The 20,791-nt window shown below is 53.0% G+C and overlaps 1 protein-coding gene across 1 annotated transcript; it reads right to left on the bottom strand.

Annotated features, from left to right (window-relative positions):
• Nucleotides 1–10,088: 10,088 nt before the first annotated feature.
• On the bottom strand, nucleotides 10,089–15,648 carry PPP1R3B (protein phosphatase 1 regulatory subunit 3B). The gene is made up of 2 exons (XM_084286747.1): nucleotides 15,614–15,648; nucleotides 10,089–13,281 (listed from the first exon to the last, which is right to left on the bottom strand). Exons 1-2 carry the CDS (start codon nucleotides 15,625–15,627, stop codon nucleotides 12,390–12,392), a joined length of 906 nt encoding a protein of 301 aa, XP_084142873.1. The 5' UTR covers nucleotides 15,628–15,648; the 3' UTR covers nucleotides 10,089–12,389.
• Nucleotides 15,649–20,791: the final 5,143 nt, after the last annotated feature.

Genomic DNA, 20,791 nt, shown 5'->3' with positions numbered 1-20,791 from the left:
GACTAAGGGTGATGCCTTCCTATTGTGGCATCCTTCACAGTGGTGGGGATGGGCACAGCGCAGAGTGAATGTCGTCGGTAAATGGGAGGAGCACTCCTGGGGTGTTTCCCAAGAACATCACCAAGCACCACGAGATTCAGCGTAAAGGTTGAGTAGCTGCAGGTCCCCACTCAGGCACATACCAGAGGCTGGCCTCACCGACAGGCCCTGTGACACGTCCTCGGTGTGGCCTGCAGGTTACGTCTCGCCTGTTATTAATAGCCCCGTCTTGATGGCTCTCCACGATACTCTTGCAAACAATTTTTTTTTTCTTTTGTTTCCTTCTTCTTTGAGCCAATTGTCAGGCAAGAAGCCAGGCCCTTGCGCAGCGTAGCTGTCACGTTTCTCACGTCACAGCATGGCTTGCTGCTCAGCCTGCGCCGCCAGCAGGAGCACCCGGCTGCCCAGGTACCACGTGGACGTGAGAAATCTCAGGAGAAATTTGGGGCATGGATCAGCCCCTGAGAGAAGTGAGGGTGGTGTGATGGGTTCCTCTACCAGCAGTGGGTTTCCAGAGGGAAAGTGAGGGAGTGGAGGGCGATGGGGCCCTTGAAATATCTTGTCTTTCTCAGCCCCACAAATTAGTCTCCACATTAGTGTCCTCTCAGCATTCAATTTCTTTTCCAGCATGTGCATTTTCAGTGCCAAACCGTATCAAAAAAAAAAAAAAACAAAAAACAAACAACACAGCAAATGCACACCCTTTCTGCCTCCCTTTCAGTTCATCCCTTTCCAAAAGGCAGGGAGCAGTGGCCTTCACTCCCATGTCCATCTTTTCATGGAAGGGTGGTAATCCACGTGCTAAGCGTGTCGGCTTGAAAGTGTAAATAATGCTCAGGTGGGGGCTGGGGGGAAATTATAGAATCTAGGTCAGACAAAGGCAACTGAACTTGCCCTTGAAAGCAGGCGATTATTTCCAGGCTCCCCGTGATAAGGCGCTGGGTGGAACGCTGTTAATAATTCACAGCGTGGGCATTTAATAGTGGGGTCAGGTTACCTTGGAAAGTCAGGTGCTGCTGCCTTTCTGTCCCTGCGCTGGTGGACTTTGACTCCAGCACAAACCGTGCAGCGCCTCGGCAGGTGCCGCGGGCCAGAAAGGGTTGTGGCTGGATCTTCTTTCTGCCGGGTGGGTTTGCTGAAATCCCGTGGTCGTTTTGGGAGAGAGGGAGCCTGTCTTAACTAGATGGAAATGTTACCCTCCTGCAGCTTAGGTACTTCTGCCGGCATTGCCATGCCTGGTTTATTACAAGGTGCTGTGGACAACACGTAAGACCTTCAAGGGAGTTGGGTACCAAAAGGTGTCTGTGGGTCAAAAATCAGCTGCATATTAAAAGTCAGTGGGGAGACCAGACTCATGCTGCTTAGTTTAGAGAAGGTCTTCCTGCTGTACGTGCAGGTGGAGATCTGGATCTCCAGTCTTTGTCTGCTAATCAGTGCGAGCTGGGTCAGGACCTGTGCTGGGCTCTGAGGCTCAAGCTTGTCATTTCTGTTTCACCTCTTGCTTGTACACCCAAACTTCCCAGCTACAGCCAGGCCGTGTGCTGCCAATGATACCCTGTTTGCTGCATCTCCAGGTACTGTGGTTTGCGTGAGCACACCTGATAGGTAATTAGAAAATCGCCCAGAATAAAGCACCTGCTCCCTCTGCTAGACTGGTTCTCCTTGCGTCCCGAGGAGTGACAACCAGCAAAGCCATGTGAGAGCCACCGAGCTCCGAAGATCTGCCTTGGATCTCACACAGGGAACAAATATCATGTGTAAGCACGTGTCATTTCACAGTCATTTCTCAGCGCAGAGCTTCAACTTTACACTGCTTTAACTTTCAACCAGCAGAAAAGCAATCTAGGGGTAGGGAAGGGGAAGGGAAGCAAAGGGGAGGCTATGGAATAAAAGTAAAATTGCTTCTCGAAATTCACGTTGCTTTGAAGCACAAACAGCAGGATAATATACGTGCTGACAGTGCAGAAAGCAGCGTGATTAACTTATATTGTGTGAGGCTAGGGTTTGTATCACTGCCTGAAGTTATTGGAAAGAGGCAGGCACTCAGGAAATCTGCTTCAGATAACACAGCGTGAGATCAGTGATTCTGATGAAAACGGAGGGAGTCAAAAAATAGTTCTTCCTCAAAATGTTTTTTCTTCACTGAGCTTCTGACCTCACAGAGAGCCCCTCTCAAAAAATATGCTTTAACTTCAGTCGGTTTGGGCTTGTGTTCCAAACCAGGTGACAAGCACACTTCCTCGGATACCCTCCTTTAGCGCAGGGGAGGCCAAAAGCAGCGAGGCCCCCGGCTTCACCTTGCCACGAGCAGTGCCGATACGTGAGCACCTGGCTTTTGTGCTGCGGGTCTTTCCCTTGGCTCTTCCTCTCCTGTTTTCACGGAGATGATGCTGAGTTTGTTTTCCAGCACGGCGAAGGAGGAGTAATAATTTCCATGTAGGCCACCGTGCCAAGAGGACGTGCTTCGTGCCGGCTTACTGCGCTCATCTCTTCTGGAACGGCTCCAGGCTGGCTGAGCAGAATATGCTAAGAAAGTGATTCCAAGAAAATCACAGTCATCGTCAGAGGAAGGTGCCCACGAAACTACGTCCTGGCATCTTATCTGGAGCAAGGAGGCTCGCGTGGCAGGCTGGCAATGCAGTGCTAAGAAGAGAACTGCAGCCTGGCCAAGCCCACAGCCCAAGGGACCCGGGGCAGCCAAACAATGCAGCTTTTTCTCGCTCTGTGGTGTGGGTCTTGTGGCACCAAGCTGGGGAGAGCTCTGCAAGCCACAATGGAGAAAATAACAGGAACTGCCCCAAGTCTGCTGAATAGGGAAACGCCATCCCAATCATTCAGAAAAGAATTTAAAAAGAAAAAGAAAAAAAAAAGAATGAGATGAGAAATTGGAAGTGCTCTCAAAGCAGCACAGTGCCAAAGGAAGGCAGCCCAGAAAGGTCCCAGAGATCTAATTATAGTCTGCAATCAATGCTGCTCTTATCCGTGCTGCTAATGAACATACATGAGGCAAGCAGTTTTGCAGCTCCAGGGTTTCTTGCAGTCGAAATAACAGCTCGGTAATAACTAGCCGTCTTGCTTGATTAGGGCTCGCTCTGCCTTCTCCCAGCTTCCCAGCCTTTGGTGCGTGCCCTCGGGAGAAGTAGGAGCTGTAGCCAGGGCTGTTCAGGATGGGGTAAGCAGCCAAAGCTCCGGCACAAATGCATTAATGGCACACAGAGAGACAGGCAACGAGGGACAGGCCTCCCAAGGGCTGGAAAATGCTAGCTGTCGGGATGGGAAAGGACCCAGACTTCCCAGAAACTGCACCGTGGGAGAAGATCTTCCCTCATGGAATAAAAAAGCGATGCTCACCCTGCTTTTTCAGGGAATGAAGCACAGAGAACAGGGGCTGGCACCTCTCTGCTCTCAGATCAGCTCTAAAATGGATAGCAGAGTGTCTTCTGTTAAGGGCTACGTGGTAATTCCAGGTGGCTGCTTCCTCCGACCCCTAGAAAATAGAGCCTGACTTGTGGCTCGGGCCCAGTCAGCACCTGCCAAGTGGAAGGAGATGTTGCTGCCACGCAGGAGCTGTCTTCGCAGGCAGCTGGAGCAGGCCAGAGGCAGTTCTCCAGCATCTGCTCTTTCCAGCATTCTCCTTGTTCCGAAGAAGGGAGCCTGGGGAGTCCCTCGGGCCAGAGAAGGAGCTGCTGTGCTGGGAATCTGCGCTTCAGCTGCCTCCAGCTTCGTGAAGCACATGCCTTTCAAAGGGCATTCTAGAAACATATGGCCTCAATTTTCGCCTGGTTGGTGACATTTCTTCCCTGCATTGCCCGGAGGAAGCTGTTTGGGTGATTATTCATCCCCACAACTCAATAACCGCGCCAGTCTGGAGCGGTCTGCTTCCCCGGGGCTGCAGTTACAGCTTGATCTGCTCGGCCACGAAGTGATCGCTGCCTCCAATCGATGGGAATGCTTGGTGCTGGGTGTCTCCCTGGGCTTCAGGTTGAGCAGTCTCCTTTTTTGCGGGGTCTGCACTGCATCTGGGAACCCTGCTTGGTCACTGTTCAACCGTTCCCCTTGCTGGGTCGTCCGTACCTTGGAAAATCCAGCTGCTGATGGAGGTTTGGATGGCTTTGAAGCTCCCAGTTGTTCTCGGTGCCCAGCTGGTACAAGATACAATAAATTACATCTCCTTTTTTTTCCTTTTTTTTTTTTTTTTTTCCCTCTAAGGCCATATCCCAACTTCTTCCTTCTTCATATCGTTACGGAAACAAAGGTGATCCACTTGAGGAATTTGCAAAGGGAGACACAGCCAAGCAGGAACACAAGCAGAAGAGCTGAAAAACAACCCCAGACAAGCCAGCTTATGACCTCCGGTGCATTTCAGAAGAAAAGAGCCTTTCTTTGGTTTGGCTGCAGCTGGAGTTGGGTGGTGCCTCATTTGGAGTAAGTTATACAGGACTGGGTTACACGTCTCTCTGCTTGCAGCCTCTCCTGCAAGGGTATTCTCTCGGGCAGGCAGACTGAGCATCAGAAATGCAAATCCCCTCAAGGTGGGGATGCTTTTTCCAGACTGGTGCAGCTCTCGTTTTGTTAGGGAGCTGAGCTGAGGCCTTCTTTCTCCTTGCTTTTCCTACCCGTGACGGGGGAAGCTGCCTGCCGAGGGTCAGTCAGGGCTGACCTGCAGCGTGGCTGTGCATCTGCGGTGTCTGGGCAGCCAAGCGGTGTTTTCATGCCGAGTGATCCGTGCTGCGTTCGGATAGAGGGAACCTGAGAGCCCACGGTGGCTCAGCTTGGCGCAGGGTGCAGGCTGGCTGCCACTCTCTCATCCCGAGGCAGGGATTTCTCAAGCTGACAAAGTGCAGCTGCCGTTTTTATGGACTTAACCCTCTGAGCACGCAGGGGAGCGAGTGCTCACACAGCATTTTGGACGCCCAGCTGGGTAACACAGCACGAGGGTCTTGCCCCAGCCCCTTCAATGTGAGACCACTCCCTCCACCTCACAGGAGGATGGCCCGTGCAAGCTCCTGGTCTCCTCACAGCATTAATTAAGACAATTAAGCGTTGTCTTAGCCACAGTAATCCGACAGCATCGCTGTGGCTGAGATGAGGCCCTCAGAGACCTCTTTCCTCACTAACATCTCGCTCTGTCTTCGGAGGGCCACTTCTCTGCTTCCCTCCCTAGTTTCCTCTAAGCAGAAATGCCACTCAGAAGCCAACTTGCTTGAACAAAAGCTGTGTTTCCTTTCAGTAATACCAGAACTAAAAAAGGGAAAAAACGATTCAAATGCTCACTCATCCTGGTATCAACCCCCACCAAACGCCTCCCTGCTGTCTTTGTGGCTCCCTGTTTACCAGCGCTGGGCTGCTACAGCAGGAGGTTTAGGAGCACCGAAGGATTTGCGTGCAGAGCCATTCGTTGTCTAAGAAATCTTGTTGACTTAAAAGTTAGTACATGCCTGCTAAATTGCCTGCACGGCCATAAAGCATTCAAGTGAGAATTGTTCTGGTCTCTGGAGCGAAGTTCTCCTGCAGAAGCTGCCTCGGAGGAGCGGAGGGTTCAACAGATTTATTTATTCTCAGCTTGCCTCCTGGTGGGAGCTAACTGCCTGGAGATGGCTTCATGGAGAAAGCAGTGCTGGGCTGTGGCCGCCCTCAGCCCAGGAGGGACACCCGTTTCAACGCGTTTCAACCTCCTCCAACTCCAACCTCAGCAACCGAGCGTGCTGTTGAGCGAGGGATGGAAGGTGCCACACGTTGTCCTTGTCACCACATCACCCAGAGCTGCACTGGTGGTACCTGCAACACCACCAGGGAGGCGTTCAGCTGAGTTCGTGGAGGGAGAAGCACTCTGACAGCCTCCCAGAGGCCAATTGATCACAGCAAGTAGAGAAACGCAGACCCAACACCTGCCACAGTGTTGGCAGTTGTCATAAAACCCTGTGTGGGGCTGGAGAGGGCTGTTGTATTTCTTGTGGTACAAAAAGGGCTGTCTCCATAGCGCTGGAGTGTCGCTGCACAGACACCGAGGAATAAAACTCCTGCTGGTAGTGCTCCTGCTTTGCTCTGCCAGGGACCATAAAGATGGCAAGCGCAGCAGATGAGGAGCTCCCTGCTGCCAGTCACTGGGTGCTAGGAAGGAAACCGGGGCCCAAGGGGATTGCTGTGAACATTGTGCTCACCAGCAAGGGGGTGTCGGGGTGTTGGTTGCTGCAAGGCAGCTGTCTTCATCCTGCTTCGGCCCTGTGGGCTCTGCTTTGCTCAGGTTGACCCTGATGGGTATCTTTGGAGGGTGAGCTGTCTTCAGCTGGACAGCAGAGGGTTTTCTAGCAGTTGTATGGGGAACGGGGCTCTGATCTGTGCTGCGGGATGCCTTGGGAAATGGTAAGGACCTTGCTGTATGGTCTGTCTTGGAGCAGACTGTGGGGCGGTACTTCCCAGCTCTGAAATATTTTTGCTCTGTGGCCACTTGCCTTGTCCTTTCACCTTCACATGTCCTGAATCCGGTGGGAGGCTGGAACAAACAGGTGCTTTGACAAGACTGCAATATCACCCAGGGTCCCCTTGATTTGAGGGGGCTCTGTATTTTTCCCGGGAGAGCAGTGCAGGCCAGGGACAGGGTACAGAGATGTGGTGGCACCTCCATCGTTGGGGTCATCAGCATCCACATGGCTGAGGCTTTCAGCAACCTGAACTATCTGCGAGCAGGAGACACCCCGAGATCTCTCCACGTCAGAGTTCATTAAACATAAAGACTTCACCATGGTCTCAAAAAGACCCATTGCACCAGAAATAGCAGGGAGCTATGAAAACAGATATAGAAGATACCCTGAATATTTCACCATCTTCTTATGCTTTTTTGAGCATATTCCTCATGGGCCTTTTCTCCTGTGTACTTTTCTTTGTAGGTAGAAGACTACACGGCAGCAGCAGAGCAAGGAGGAGATGTGTGACTAATGCATCAGAGGAGGGCTTGTCTGCATCCCTGTTCCAGGAGCCCAAGCGTTTAACTGCTCCTTGGTGAGTGCTCGGACTTAACTGTACCAGAGGAACGTGCCAGCTGCAATTCTTTCCCAACAAAGGCGCTCTATTCCTTTTTTTAAATGTCATGTAAATGTCAATAACAAGTCTATAAACACAGCTAACTGTCTGGCACGCCACCCCTCCAGAGGGGAGGACAGAGACGGGCTGGGCAGCTTCCCAGTGAGGCAGAACCTTGCTGGCCGGAGCACTCAGTCTGAAGCTCTATCAAAAAGCAACGTGGGCATAAATAGGTTTTACTGCATTAGAGCCGGCCAAATGTCCCAGTCAGAGCACGTCTGTGGAAACAAGGGGGTGGTTTGGGTGATCTACAGCCCAGCCCTGAGCTGCTGTCATGCTGGGAAAGCTCTGTGCTGCTCCCAGGGTGCGGGGTGCTCCCGGGAGCTGGGGCCTTAACGTGACCTCCCTCAGTGCTCACAATTGCCCTTCCCGAGTCCAGACCACATTGGGGCTTGGGGAAGACACTGTAAAACCAACATTATCCCTTGTACTTGGTGTGGGATGCTTGATCTGGAAAGAGCGTGGCTGTAAGTGAGGGGGAACAGAGGGGAGCAGCACTGATGCCCGGTGTGCAGTCAGCAACACAGCCTCAGCTTCTGGTTAACTGGGCCTGTAGGCTAAGCTGAAACCTGAACTCAAGGACCTTCTTCAGCACACAAAGCCTCAAAAGGAGCTTTTTCAGCCTGTCACCGGCCCTGAGCAGCAAATGCAGTCGTGCCCTTTGCTCGGACCTACTTTTGACAATCTTCTGAAACAGTTTTGACCACATTTTGCCAGGATGTGGTGCAGGGATCCCACGTCTTGCTGCTGTCACTACCTGTAGACGCTGCAATCTGACCTGCTGTAAATGGGGCTGCCCTGGGGGCAGTGGTTCAGCAGAGCTGTTCCCCTGCAGGACAGCATCCCTGGGCCAGGGGGAGAGCGTGCTTGGCAAAGGGAGCTGGATACAGACCTCTCTTTTATAGGCTGGCCCCCGGGGAGCAGATTCAGGCGACCTGGCCTTCCCAAGGCCACTACCAGCCAGGAGCAACGTGACTCAATTATCTCTGTTCAGAGGTGGCACAGAAAACCCTAAGGATGCAGGGGTTTGGGAGCCTCAGAGGACAGGCCGTGTGTGTGAGAGACGGGGCCCAGAAGCACTCTAAGAAATCTGCCTATGCTTTATGGATATGTTTTAACAGCAAGTGCACCATCACACCTGCCACCAAGGGCCTTATAAACTCAGCAGTCCCCGTGTCTGTGTTCGCTAGCAAACACCACCTGGACAAGCTTTTTTTGGCCTTTCTAACATCCCCTCACCTCCCCCAGCTGTCAGCAGGGTTAGCTCGGACTTCCTTATCTCTGCAGCAGAAACTGTCACATGGGGGTTTCAGCCACAAAACGCACAGGAAGCGTCTGACTGTGGTCACCTCACTCCTAAGCTCGGGTTCACGTTCAAACGTGAAAGCAGCGCTGACCTGAATCACCTGCGGACACAGTGGGGCAGGGCAAAAATATATTTAAGAGCTTTTTTTCCCCCTGAAACCAGGAAAAAAATGGATGGTCTTTTGAAAGGGAAACCCACGCTGTGCGCTTGATTAATAGGACAGTGCTAGTAAGAAAATATGTAAAACTTGAAGCACTTTTGATGATGCTTTTGATGGCAAGATAGGCAACACGACCAGCAGGAAGCAGTGTGCAATATCAGGGTGATGTCAATGTCAGGCAGATAGCTGAGCCATCGCCTTACACCCAGCTTCCTGGGTGCATGCAGGTTTCTTATTCCCCTGCAGCAGAGTGGCTTTAAAGATTGATCAAACATCCTGCGCCTCACCCTGTCAGCATTTTTTTTTTGTGATGCAAAGACTGGGGGAGGAACCTGAGAAACCAAACGCTTTCCTTCACCCAGCTGCTGTAGAGGGCAAGGCACCAAGGAAAGACAGCTCCTCTTGTGAGAGCAGGAGGCTCCAAAATAGCCACGGACTGCTTCTGTGCAGGGCAAGGGCTAAGCTCACTGCAAGGCTTCGTGGCAGGACAGGAAATACCGTCTGCCAGCCCACACAAAGGCTGTGCTGTGCTTTATTCCCTCCCCCCTGCTCTCTTTCTTACCTCATAGATAAACAGCAGAGGCCACCCAGAGCTCCGGAGTTGATTGCTGAAAATTCAACACTTGAGGAAGTCACCAAGACCTGGCCAAAGACAGGTGAAACCTGGCCCTGTCTGGCATTTCAGTACTTGTTCCCTTCCTGCAGAGGGGAAATTTCCTGCCAGTGCAGGATAACTGTGCATTGCAGTGACAACAGGCAGAGCTAGTTCGGAGTTAAAGGGCCTCCATCCCTTCTGATCTTGGTCTAAGAGCAGAGCCTCCCAGCACGACACACACCCTAGCATCCCTCACACACCAGCAGCCAGGCAGAGAAATCCCAGACCAGGACAGGTGGAGGGGGGAAGGACTGAGCTTCGGCAAAGGCTGACCCGAAATAAATGCAGAAAAACCTGAAAAGGCTGTTCCTGCTACTGCAAGCAGGGTAAAGAGCAGTTCAGGAACACCCTGGTTAGTGGAGAAACTCCACGGTGTATCTAAGATCAGTCATCTAAGATGAGAGGGAACCTCGAAACAGCCTCGGATCCCTGTTACTGTTAGCCTGAGCTGATCAATTTGGGAGTGCAGTTTCCCTTCCAGAAGGAGCGTCACGTCACCGCACTGCCAGGCCTCCTCCAGCCACTGCCCCTGCAAAAAGTTTGGCTCCTTTCCTCGGCTGCAGAGCGTTCTCTGGAAGCGTTTGTGTTGGCAGGAAGGCTGCGTGAATGACCCAGCTCCTTCCTGCTGCAGGCGGCCGAGTCCATTGCGGACGTGTGCTCCTCCCTGCCAGCGCTGCTTGCAGGAAGCTGCCCTCGTGTCCAAACCCCCTCCCTAGCCCCACGGGTATTGAAATGAGACAGCAGGGCACGCAGCTCACATGGTTTCAACCTTTATTTTAAACAATCAGATAAAAACAGAACCGCGTTTTTTTTTAAAAGACTCATTACATCGCAATTATAAAGTGCATTTCTCCCCTTGAATGTTGTGTACAAAAATATCTTTTAAAAACAAAAACATGCACAAAACCCCACAAGGCACTTCCAGGCATAGGGTGAGGAGAGCAGCCCCTTACCTCTATGTTCACATTGGCAATGGAAAAAAAGGGAAGAGGGGGAAGGCCACAAGTAGTAACTTTGAACTCCTATTGGTCAAATAGTCAGTTCCCAGCCTAGCTTCTGCTTACGGGATTGCTCTTCTAGCTTATCCTCCATTCTGTTCCCCAAGCACACCGCTTCCACAGCCTGCGAGCACACAGGCCCCCAAGGAGACAGCACCATGCGCAGCACCCAGACATACATGCCTTGTTCCAGCCCACAAACTGCCCTCGGGAGGCATGCGAGCATGCCAGGAGAGCAGGACTTCTCTACGGTGTCCTACAGCATTAGCATCGCACACTAAATCAAAAAAAAAAAAAAAAAAAAACATCAGTGTCGCTCAGACTTTTAAAAACAGGTTCGAACCAAGCTAGGCAACAGTCCCTCCGAGAGACACAGGCGAGAAGAGCTGACTCAGGAAGCTAGCTGAAGAGAGGAACCAGACCTGGTGAGCTCCAGGCTAGCAAACAGATTTACCACCTGGAGTGAGCGATCAGAGCGATAACAGGCACTGATGTCAGGTTGGGAAGGCAGCAGTTGGAAGCCAGCTATTCTTCCTGCAAGCCCTTTTGTTCCTTCCAGCATCCGACAGCGATCACTGCATCCCTTCTGGGTTCGGGTAAAACAGCTGAAGGAATTCATGCAGTAGTCTCCTCAACTAAAAGCCAGGTTTGAAGAGCTAACAAGGAGTCTAGCCCCACTCTCCAGCCATCCGGAGGCTACTACAGACACCCCAAAGTCTTATAAAGCTTATGCACTAAGATTCCCTTGACCTCTACGTCTACTAACTATTCAGCACCCTCCCTTTGAGATGAGGGATTAAGGTTTTTCCGCCCGACTAGTAACGCAAGCAGCTGTGTGAGGCTGTGAGCACCCCACAAGCTGGCCACCTCATCTCCCTACGGTGAGCGCAGCACAAAGCTTGGGCGCTCACGGGTTGAAATGGCAGCAGCCACTACAGCAGGTTCGTGTCCTTCCTTGCGGGTGAGCCCCACCACCCCGTTAGCTACCAAGTAGTCCATGGCACGGAGTAACAAACCACTGGATCATAAAAAAGGCAACATCACTTCCAAAACTTGTTTATCTCAAACCCTTGCTGAGACCACATGTGCCACCGCGCTCTCAGCCAAGGCACTTCCACCACAGTAGGCACATTTCAGTCTTTTTTTCTTAACGGGACGTGGCGGAGTAGCTGTGCTCTGTGTTCAGCTCCCACAGCACCTGAGCACAGCCCCCGGGCCCCAGCAAAAAACTCTGCCACACAGTTCACAGAAGGAAGTACTCGCATTCTCGGGGCCCAGCAAGGCCAGGAGCTGGCTTCAGACGTCCATCGAGGGGAAAAAGGCATCATTGGTCACTTGTGGTTGAAAGATGGGAAGGTTTTAAGGAAGGCAGTCAAAACTGTCAACCCGCTGCTGTGTTGAAGTGCCGCACAGCTACAGCCAATCTCTATTTTTGGTAACATCCAGCATATGATGAAAGCTTTTCAAGATCAGCTGATAAAACTGGTGACTAAGCATATCAGATTCTCTCCCACAGGCACATATGTCTCCTAATACAGCAGGCGGCAAGCTACACCTCTTACCATCAGTTGTATTTTCGCTTCCAAAAATACCCTTCTTGCCTCGAGCAGGAAGGACCTCGCACGAGGAAGTGCATGAGAAGATGACTGCTCCCCACAAGCCGACCACTTCCTAATTCCCCTGACAGGCACAGGCCAGCTTTGCAAGGAGAACCCTGCAGCTGAAGTACAGCACGCTTTAAAAAAAAATACTAGAACATATTATGGAAAAAAAAAAAAAAAATTAGCAAGCAACACGAGCCAGCCATCACTACGTAGCTTAGGCAGACAATACAAGCACTGTAGTGTTTCCCTGGAGAGTAGCAGCTTTACAGAAGAGGAAGGAGTAGCAGCACTGAACAGACAGGCAAGCAACGTCTCCTGTTCCTTTGAGCATCTGGAGAGCCAGTTAGCTGACTTCGGGCAGGGCAGGCAGCCCATTACACCGGGGGTGTCCCTGATTATAAGCCAGCCGCCAGCAGAGCGCTGCGCTTTTGCTGGGAGGCTGCTGCAGAGCTCCACGGAGCCTCGCTTCTTCCACCTTCCAGCTCACATTCAGATGGGCTCCCAGGCCTGCAGACACGCCAGCAACAGTCAGGACTTGGGCTTTAGGTCAATAGTAAGGCCCCAGCTTCTCGTAGCCCGAATAGCTCGGCCACTCAGGGAACAGCCCGTAGGAACAACGAGGGCTCCCAAACTGGTCAAAGGCGCTGCCAAAGTCAGGGCCACGCGGGGGGCAAATGGCTTCCTGGGCAGACTTCAGTTCCGACCGTATGATGCGGTAGTTCGTGCCTCTGTTGCTGTCCCAGTACACTTTGCCATTGCACTCAAAGGAGATGGCAAACTCGACTCTTTCATGGGATTGAATTCCCTCGGGCAAGCTGATGTCAAAGGAAAACGTGTCCCGATCTGACCCTCCGTATGTATCCTTGACGTACTGGCACGGGTAGTCTACAAAGTTTTTCCAGGTGTCGAATGTCATCCTGATCCTCACGCTCTTCTCAAAAGCCAGGTTCTTCACTTTCACTGTGCCCACCACAGACCGCTCCTTCAACATGCAGTTTTCGAGGCACACGCAGTCCGTCTGGAGACGGTTTCTGAAGTCCAGGTAGTCCGCAGAGGGCTGGACAAAATCCAGGACAAAGCTGTCCCTCTCCACCGTCGTCAGACCCACGATGTTGTCGATCAGCTCGGTGATGTTGAAAGGAATATCCAGGGGGTCATCGAACTCCGAGAACACCTTCACCATCGTCAGGGCAAAGCCTCTACTGTCTGCAAACGACACCTTCTTCTTCACTTTGTTGTGTGGGAAGGAGTCTGCTGCCTCTTCGGGTCCTGTCAGCAGTGCCTTGCTGTTCAGCTGGATGCACGGCCGCAATGGCTTGTTTGGCTTTGGGGCAATTTTGCAGGCACACCTCTCTCTTCGCAGGGGTGAAGAGCACAGGTACAGCTGCATCGCTACGTCCACAGCCATCGCTTGCTTATGAGGAAAGTAGTCTAATACTCTGGAGGATGAGAAGAAGGGTCAGTTTATGTTAGAGAAGCATTTTGATGAGTTGTCAGACAGTTGCTACACCACTTTTCCCCATCCATCCCAAAGACTTGGTTTCTATCATCCCCACAAGTCCCTCAAGCTTTGTAAGAGCTGGGTATCTGCACAGCATAATTTACAGGCACTTTAGGAAGTGTCCTACAGCAGAACTGTCTGGACCTTAGTCTTTTGTACCCTTGAAGAACAAGTTCACCTCCAATTGCTAGAGCTACCACGTGAAGACACAGACAGACACTGCCCTACTAGGCTTACAATAGCAGGCTCTGGAACATTTTTGATCCAAAGCAAAATGCGTGTCTCAGTCCTGCTTATGTCCACAAAACCCAGAGATTATCAAATTCCAGTGCCACATAAAGCAGTATTCCTGCTGCCCTCTCCTCCCTCCCCCCAAAACTCTCCCCATTGCATTTGACAACTTTGTAGGGGCAGGATCTCGTGTGGTCACAGGCTGCTGTATGCAGCTCACCTTGGGTTTTATAGGACCCTAGATGTCACGTGTTAAGAGGCTGAAAAGCACCCCTTGGATTGAGGTGCATACTTTGTTCATCACCACCTCCAAGAATTGCTCTAACTACTCCATAAAAAATGCCCACATAGTATTGCAAGGATGGCAAGAGCTGGATAAAGCAGAAGGGTGCAGACTTAGCTGGCATTGCACCTATAGAGGAGCAGCTTCCTTCCCTCTACAGAATTTTAAACCAGATGCCAGCTCAGACAGGCCGGGAGGTTTTCCTTTCATACCTTAAGCCTCCACAGCACTTGTGCTGAGCCCCAAGGAAACATCGGTATAACCACAGGGCTCAGCCACAACCAGCTTACCTACTCGAGGCTGAAGCAACCTTTGGAAACAAGTCCTTGGCCCCCAGCGGGGCAGACTGTGTGCCCTTCCACCACGGTATCTCCTCCTCTAGCATCCAGACTGTTCCCCCAGGGGTGCAGCACAGCTCACCCGTGCCTTAAAGTCAGAATATTCCCGTAGTGTACCTTCCCCATTTGGCTGGGGACCATCCTCCAGAGCTACTTCCACTGTGCAGACTGAGCCAGCAGCAGGAGCAGCGGCCGCTGGCCGCATGCTACACCAGAGCTCGTGCTGCCAAAACCAAGCACAGCCAGCTCGAGTACTCGGTAGCTGTCCCTGGGCCAAGAAAAAGCAGCAGAGCCACTCTGCAGTTCGGTGCCTTAACTCCCCACCCCGTAACACCAACAGAGCGGCTCTAAGCAGTCCTTCACAGCATCCATTCAGCAAGTGCTCTGAGCAAGCCGATGCCCACGTACGGGGCTGGCTTCCCAACACACCCACCAGCTATCCCCTTCTGCGTGTCCTCCTCCAGCCTCCTCTGAAGCTCAGGGGCAGCTGGATAGGACAGGCAGCCGATCCACCTGCCTGCCAGCACCATCCCGCTCGGCTCTGCCGAGTTTCTCACACGCACTTTATGTAGGTCACTTCCTCCTTCAAAATCAGGCAGCTCCCAATGCTTCCCTCTCACCTGCATTACTTAGCTGTGTCCTTTCAGTCAAGGAAATTCCCACAGCTGCTGAAAACTCGGGTAAAATCACAAGCATCATAAGCATCAGCAACTCCCTAACACTCATAATGCGGAGGCAAGGAATACCCAGCCCGGTTTGCATTACCTGGAGCTTTTTTCCAAGCTTAGGGACTGAAGTACAAGCCCTCTACCCACCTGCTGTTGGGTTGAGCTACCTATATTTACAAGCAGCCACTGCCAGCCTGTTTCATGCCCCAGACACCTTCCTGCTCTTCACTTGGAGCCCGCTGCTCCCCAGGTCATATTCACAACCCTTTGCTTTCAGGAGCAGCCCAGAGCTTACGCACTGAAGCTGGCAGCGTGCAAACAGCTTGGGCAAAGCGGGCAAGCAGGGAGCAAGCAGCGAGGGGCAGGCAGCAGGGGCTGACCCCCTTCCCCTCCAAAAATAAATAAAAAAAAAAAGAAGGGGCAGGCTGAATCAGACCAAATCCTCTACCTCTGGAGGTGCCCTCCCAGCTCTGCCCTCCCCAGAAGATGCCCCTGCTCACTCTGAACCCTTCACTTTCAGGAAGGGGAAGCAGGTGAGAGCAAGAGGGGTTATTCACACTCACATTTATCCGAGCCTGGCTGTCGGAACAACCCGAGCCGCCCCCAGCACACAGCCCAGCTCCCGCAAGCATCCCCCTGCGCGCCACCCTACCCGCTCCCCCAACCCTCAAACCCATCCCAACCCCAACCGGGGGCCGCTCCCCGTGCCAAGCTACACGGAGCCGAGATCCCCCCTAGCCGTGCCCGTACCTGGCACCGTGCATGGGGCCGCTCCCCGCCGCCACCGCCGCTCCCCCCGGGCCGCCCCCAGCCCCGGCCCCGCTGCCTTAAGACGGCGGCGCCGCCCGGCCCCTGCCCGGCCCCCGCCCGGCCCCTCCCCGGCCCGCGCCGGGGCCAATGGCAGCGGGGCCGCGGCCATGGCGCTGAGGGGCCCGGCCCCAGGCAGCCCCCAGCGGGCACCCACACGGGGCTGGAGGTGCTGCTGGCACCGAGAAGGGTCCAGCGGGTGGTCTGCTGGCCTGACGGGCACCTGCTGGCTTTGCTCTGCCCTGATCCCCGTCACTAAGTTGGGGGCAAACAGCATTTCCCCCTCTCCCCCCCCTATATCTGTCCTCTCCATGAACAGCTCTGAGCAATGTCGCTGTCTCTTGCCTCCTTTCCAGCCCATGAAAGTAGGATCGAAGTGTCGACATTTGGTTTGAATTAACTCATGGGAGCGCACACAGCTATTGTTACACCCAGGGACTGCCTGCCGCAAGCCGCCGCTTAATAAACTTATTACTCTGCAAGGAAAAAAGGGGGTTTTGTTGAGGGGGGAGAAGCATTGCTTTAGCCTCGCGGGTTTCTGCTGTTAGATAGAGGCAGTGGTAAGTTTTAAAGGAGCTGGGAGATGTATCCGTGTCAGTGGCAGGACTCTTGGAGGTGTGGATCAATATTTACAGTGCTACTTTGAGAGGGGTTGGCAGCAGGGATGAATCACAGAATCACAGAATTTTCTAGGTTGGAAGAGACCTCAAGATCATCGAGTCCAACCTCTGACCTAACGCTAGCAGTCCCCACTAAACCATATCCCTAAGCTCTACATCTAAACGTCTTTTGAAGACTTCCAGGGATGGTGACTCCACCACTTCCCTGGGCAGCCTGTTCCAGTGCCTCACAACCCTTTCAGTAAAGAAGTTCTTCCTAACATCTAACCTAAAACTCCCCTGGCTCAACTTAAGCCCATTCCCCCTCGTCCTGTCACCAGGCACGTGGGAGAACAGGCCAACCCCCACCTCGCTACAGCAAAGAGAGGCACCATGCCCAGATTTGCCCAGCAGCAATGGACAGAGACCCAAAAGGGGCCGTGGGTCTTCTCCACTGCTACCTCAGGCAGAGTCAGCACAGCCTGGCTCAGCATTGCTGATCGTGGGATATTGAAAAGGGATTTCCCAGACAGATCCTGGTGGAAGTTTAATGGATGAGCCCAAAATCTGGGAAGACCCCAGCCTGACTTGTGCGTATTGCTGTGCCCTGCTGTGAGCTGCCTATGCAAGCTGCTGGCTGCTTAGCACTGCAGAGGCGCTGGGAGAGGTGGTGGTCAGCGTTGGAGCTGTGCAGGCTTCGGAGGTATGCATGCGAGGTGACTGGGGTGTGTTTCTGGCCTGCGATAAAAGCTCTGTTTGCCTTGAGCGGGACACAGTGTTTCACAACTGCTGCCTGCAGTTTGCCTCCAAAGTAAAGGTAGGTGGAAGTCAGGGCAGGGCGTTGTGGCGGGCTGTGGACACAGGCTCTTATCTTTTGGGAGCAGAGATAAGGGCTATATTTAGCTCTGTGCTGAGCCCTTGCACAGTGGTCTTAATGATTTCCCCACAGCTTTCCACCCCTCCCGCCTCGTTGGGGGATGAGGAAGAGCAATCGTCTCCTTCCCTGTCAGCTCCATGGCGCAGGGAAGAGGCTTTGCAGATGTTTCTCCCTGAGGGTGACCAGGCCTAGGGAAGTCCCATCCTTGGTGGACATCTCTGGAAGGAGAGTCCCTGTCTCCTACCAGCTCCAACCTAGGGTTTGTTCACAGTGCAGGACCCCCGGGACAGGACCTTGTGGCTCCTGCACCCCTTGAATGTAGCTCTGCAGACTGTGGGAGGAAGAACAAGCTGCTCACTCCCTCTTGCAGGGCAGCCCTCCTTCCCAGAGGCTCCTCCATGCCATGGCCACCGTGGTGACATGAAATCATGATGCAGAAGACAGACTGGCTGTGGGGAAGCATAAGGCTCTTGTTGAAGAGGCTGCGTGCCCTCTGGGGAGCGGGAAGATGCCCCCCTGTGTTGTGTCCAAGCAGTCCCTCAGGAGCCACCTCTACCAGTAGGTACCTGGGGACACATCCTGGTCCTGCCACCTCCTTGGGCTCCTTTCTGGAGGTAGGAGCAGTCGGAGTGTTGTCTCCTGGCCAGGAGCTCAGCCCCCAGCAGCCAGCCCCGGGGAGGGGAAGGGGAGCAGGGCTGGGGGCGTTGTGCAACGTGTCCACACCACAGCGGGCTGCGGGGCCAAGGCTCAAGGGCGAGTGTTGTAAACCCATGGGGCGGCTGACGTAACAGCGCTGCCTGGGGCCGCTGCCACGGGACACCCTGTCTGTGGCCTCCTGCCCCTTCCCAAACCAGCAGCCCCCTCCTGCTGCCTCAATTCCTCCCCCCCCTCCTGGCTGTGGCCTCCCATTGCCCTACTGGGAGGCCCCAGCCCTTCCACACCCGATTTTGTCCCCAGCCTAATGAAAGCGACTGGCGGGGCATTTCGGGAAGGTCTCCGTCCCTGCCCCCTGGGGGTCCTTGGGCTGCTCCCTGTGCCCTCCACGGCCTGCAGACAATGCCTGTGGTGGCACAGTGGATGCTGTTGCAATATTGGTACTTGCCAACAATTTCCAAATCACAAGCGCCAAGAAAGTGCTGCTGCCTTTGAGCCAGGCCCCAGTGCTTGCACCAGGCAGAGGGTTCTTTTTTTTTTTTTTTTTTTTTTTTTTTTGTTTAAGTTTGCCCGCCTGTGGCAAGGCCGAGGGGAGCTCTGAAGTAATTTTAACCAGGTGTTGCCTCATGTCAAAATACCGAGGGAGAAACTAATTTTGGAGTAATTTTTTGTCATCGAAGGCATGTGATTAGGGAGGAAATCCTGGCTGAAGCAGAAGAGGCTATTTTGGGCAACACCGGGGTGCTGCAGGAGAGCCGCCAGGGCAGTGTGGTGCCCCAGGAGCAGCAGCAGCCGGCCGCGTGGTTTGTGCTCCTCCAGAAAGCGTGTACCCATGGCCGAGCTGTGTGTCCATCTGTCTGTCAGCCCTCCCTTGCCCCTTCTGGGTGTACAGACTGGTTACAGCCACCCCTGGCAGGAGGGCAGGAAGTCTGCAGATCCCTTTTAGGTTTTGTGAGAACCAAAAGTGGTGGGGAGGGACCTGGTGAACCCATCCTCCTTGCTGGGGGGAAAAGGGCTTGGTTGTGGTGACTGCTGGCCAGCTGGTGTGTGTGCTGACGGCTGTAGCACGCCGCGTGGGTCTGCTTGTGTGGTAGTGGAGAAAGCTGAGAGAATTAAAATGTCTTAGTCTTAGCTAGAGACGCATGATGTGAGTCTTCTGGCAGCTTCTTGTGTTACCAGGCCCCTGCTCAGCTCCTGTACCCTCAGAGCCAACGCAGCTCCACCAAAGAAACGCTGTGAGAAGTCCCCTCAGGCGGTGGGATTCTCCTCTTTTATCTCCATAGGTCTCCAACTTCTGTGGCCATCCCAGAAGTTGGAAATAAGGCAAAGAGCCTTCAATGTGCCAAAGGAAGCCCTGCTCTGGGTTCAGACTCCCTCCTGTGCTCCAAGGCAGGGGCACCACTGCCACTCCTGTCCCTTCCCAAAAGAAAGGAGTTGCTTCAGTGCCTTGGCTGCAGGCCTGAGATGGAATATTTGCCTTGGCACAGCTCCATTTGGATCTCGTATGTGCTCAGATGGTCAAGCACCCCAAAGAACATGTACTCTGCCCTGCAGAAGACCGTGGCACCTTCCCTTCCAAGCTGGTGTGTGCAGAGAACACAGCGTGGGCCCAGGTGCAAAACCTAGCCTGGTACTGTGTGCTGTGGAAAAATACCAGGTAGTGTAGCAGTATTAGTTCCTAATAATAAAAATGCCCAGCACCAAGGAAATCCTTGCAAAAAGAGATGTTATGAGGGAGAAAGTTAAGGCAAATATGTTATTGCAAGTGCCCTAGGGAAAGCTGCTACCCAACTGGAAAAAAGGAGATGGGCTTCCAGCAGAGGAAGAGCCCAAAGAGCAGCACAAGGAAACAAAATCCCAGTAGGGCACCCAAATGACAGGCAGGCAGGAACAAGAAAGAGGTGAGTCCTTGGCCAGGCGTACAAGGTGCTTGTCAGAGATATTGTAGTGGTGCTGGGGTGAGGCACTGTAGGCAGAGTACCAGGCTAGAGCAACCTTTTCCCAGGTATTAAGACCACTTAGGCTCAGTGGGTTAGTCTCTCCCAGGAGAGAAGGGTAGCTCCTGTTCTCTCATCACCTATGATGTTCTCCTTAGAGGTGTGCTCCAAGACCTTGCCTACATGCAGTCCACAGCTTACATTCCCATCAGTGAAGTCATGGAAAAATCACAGCAAAAGAAAGGAGGCTGGTTGTCTGCTTCAGGACTGCATGAAGAAGTGCAACAAATGTGTATACATCTTTACTTTTTTTTTTTTTTTTCTTGTCAGTTTCCCTTCCCCTAATGAACACACGCTATAGAGATGCCTGGCTTGACATTCCAGAGACTTTTCTTTGTCTTTGCAGCTCTTCAGCTGATGCGAAGAAACACAGTGGCTTTCCTTCCCCTCTGCTGTTTGCTTGAACCCCGGAGTGCTTGGTTGTGCAGATACAATCTGTAAAATTTGTCTGTAATGGGTGCGTGCCTTCCCATACAAGGGGAACAAGGGACATAAGGACACAGTCTGGACCGGAACTTTAAATTCTCCAAATTTCCTTTGTGCTCTTGCAGGAGAGGAACGAGGGCCATGATGGAGTGGGGAGGGTATCGAAAGGAAGTGGTGTTACTTCCATCGGCACGCTGCTATGGCTGCAGAGAGAGCGTGATGCTTGGCTCTGCTCAAGTATGCTGAATCAGTTCAGATGCATTCACAGCTTCGCTTGTTTATACCTGCAAGTGTCCGACTGGCTGGACTTGGATCTGTTCTGGATACACAGGTCACAGCGAAGCAATGTTCTAGGGCAACTTTAGTGACTGGTGGGGCAGACATCTTGGGAACTTGCACGTACTGGGCCTGGGGCCTCAGAGGACAAAGCGTTGTACAAGAGGCTGTGCTTTGCTTGAAAGGCACAGGCACTTCTTGTATGTTGATGAAGGCTGAGAGGGAAAAGGTCGGACTGAGGAATGCTTGCAGTTCTTGGTGATAAAGACAAACCCAACCTCTCCCCAAAGAT

The sequence above is a fragment of the Netta rufina genome (assembly GCF_964035555.1).
Source record: "Netta rufina genome assembly, chromosome: 4".
NCBI classification, from domain to species: Eukaryota; Metazoa; Chordata; class Aves; order Anseriformes; family Anatidae; genus Netta; species Netta rufina.
The sequence above is the reverse complement of the archived record's forward strand: the minus strand, read 5'-3'. Positions and strand labels throughout refer to the sequence as shown.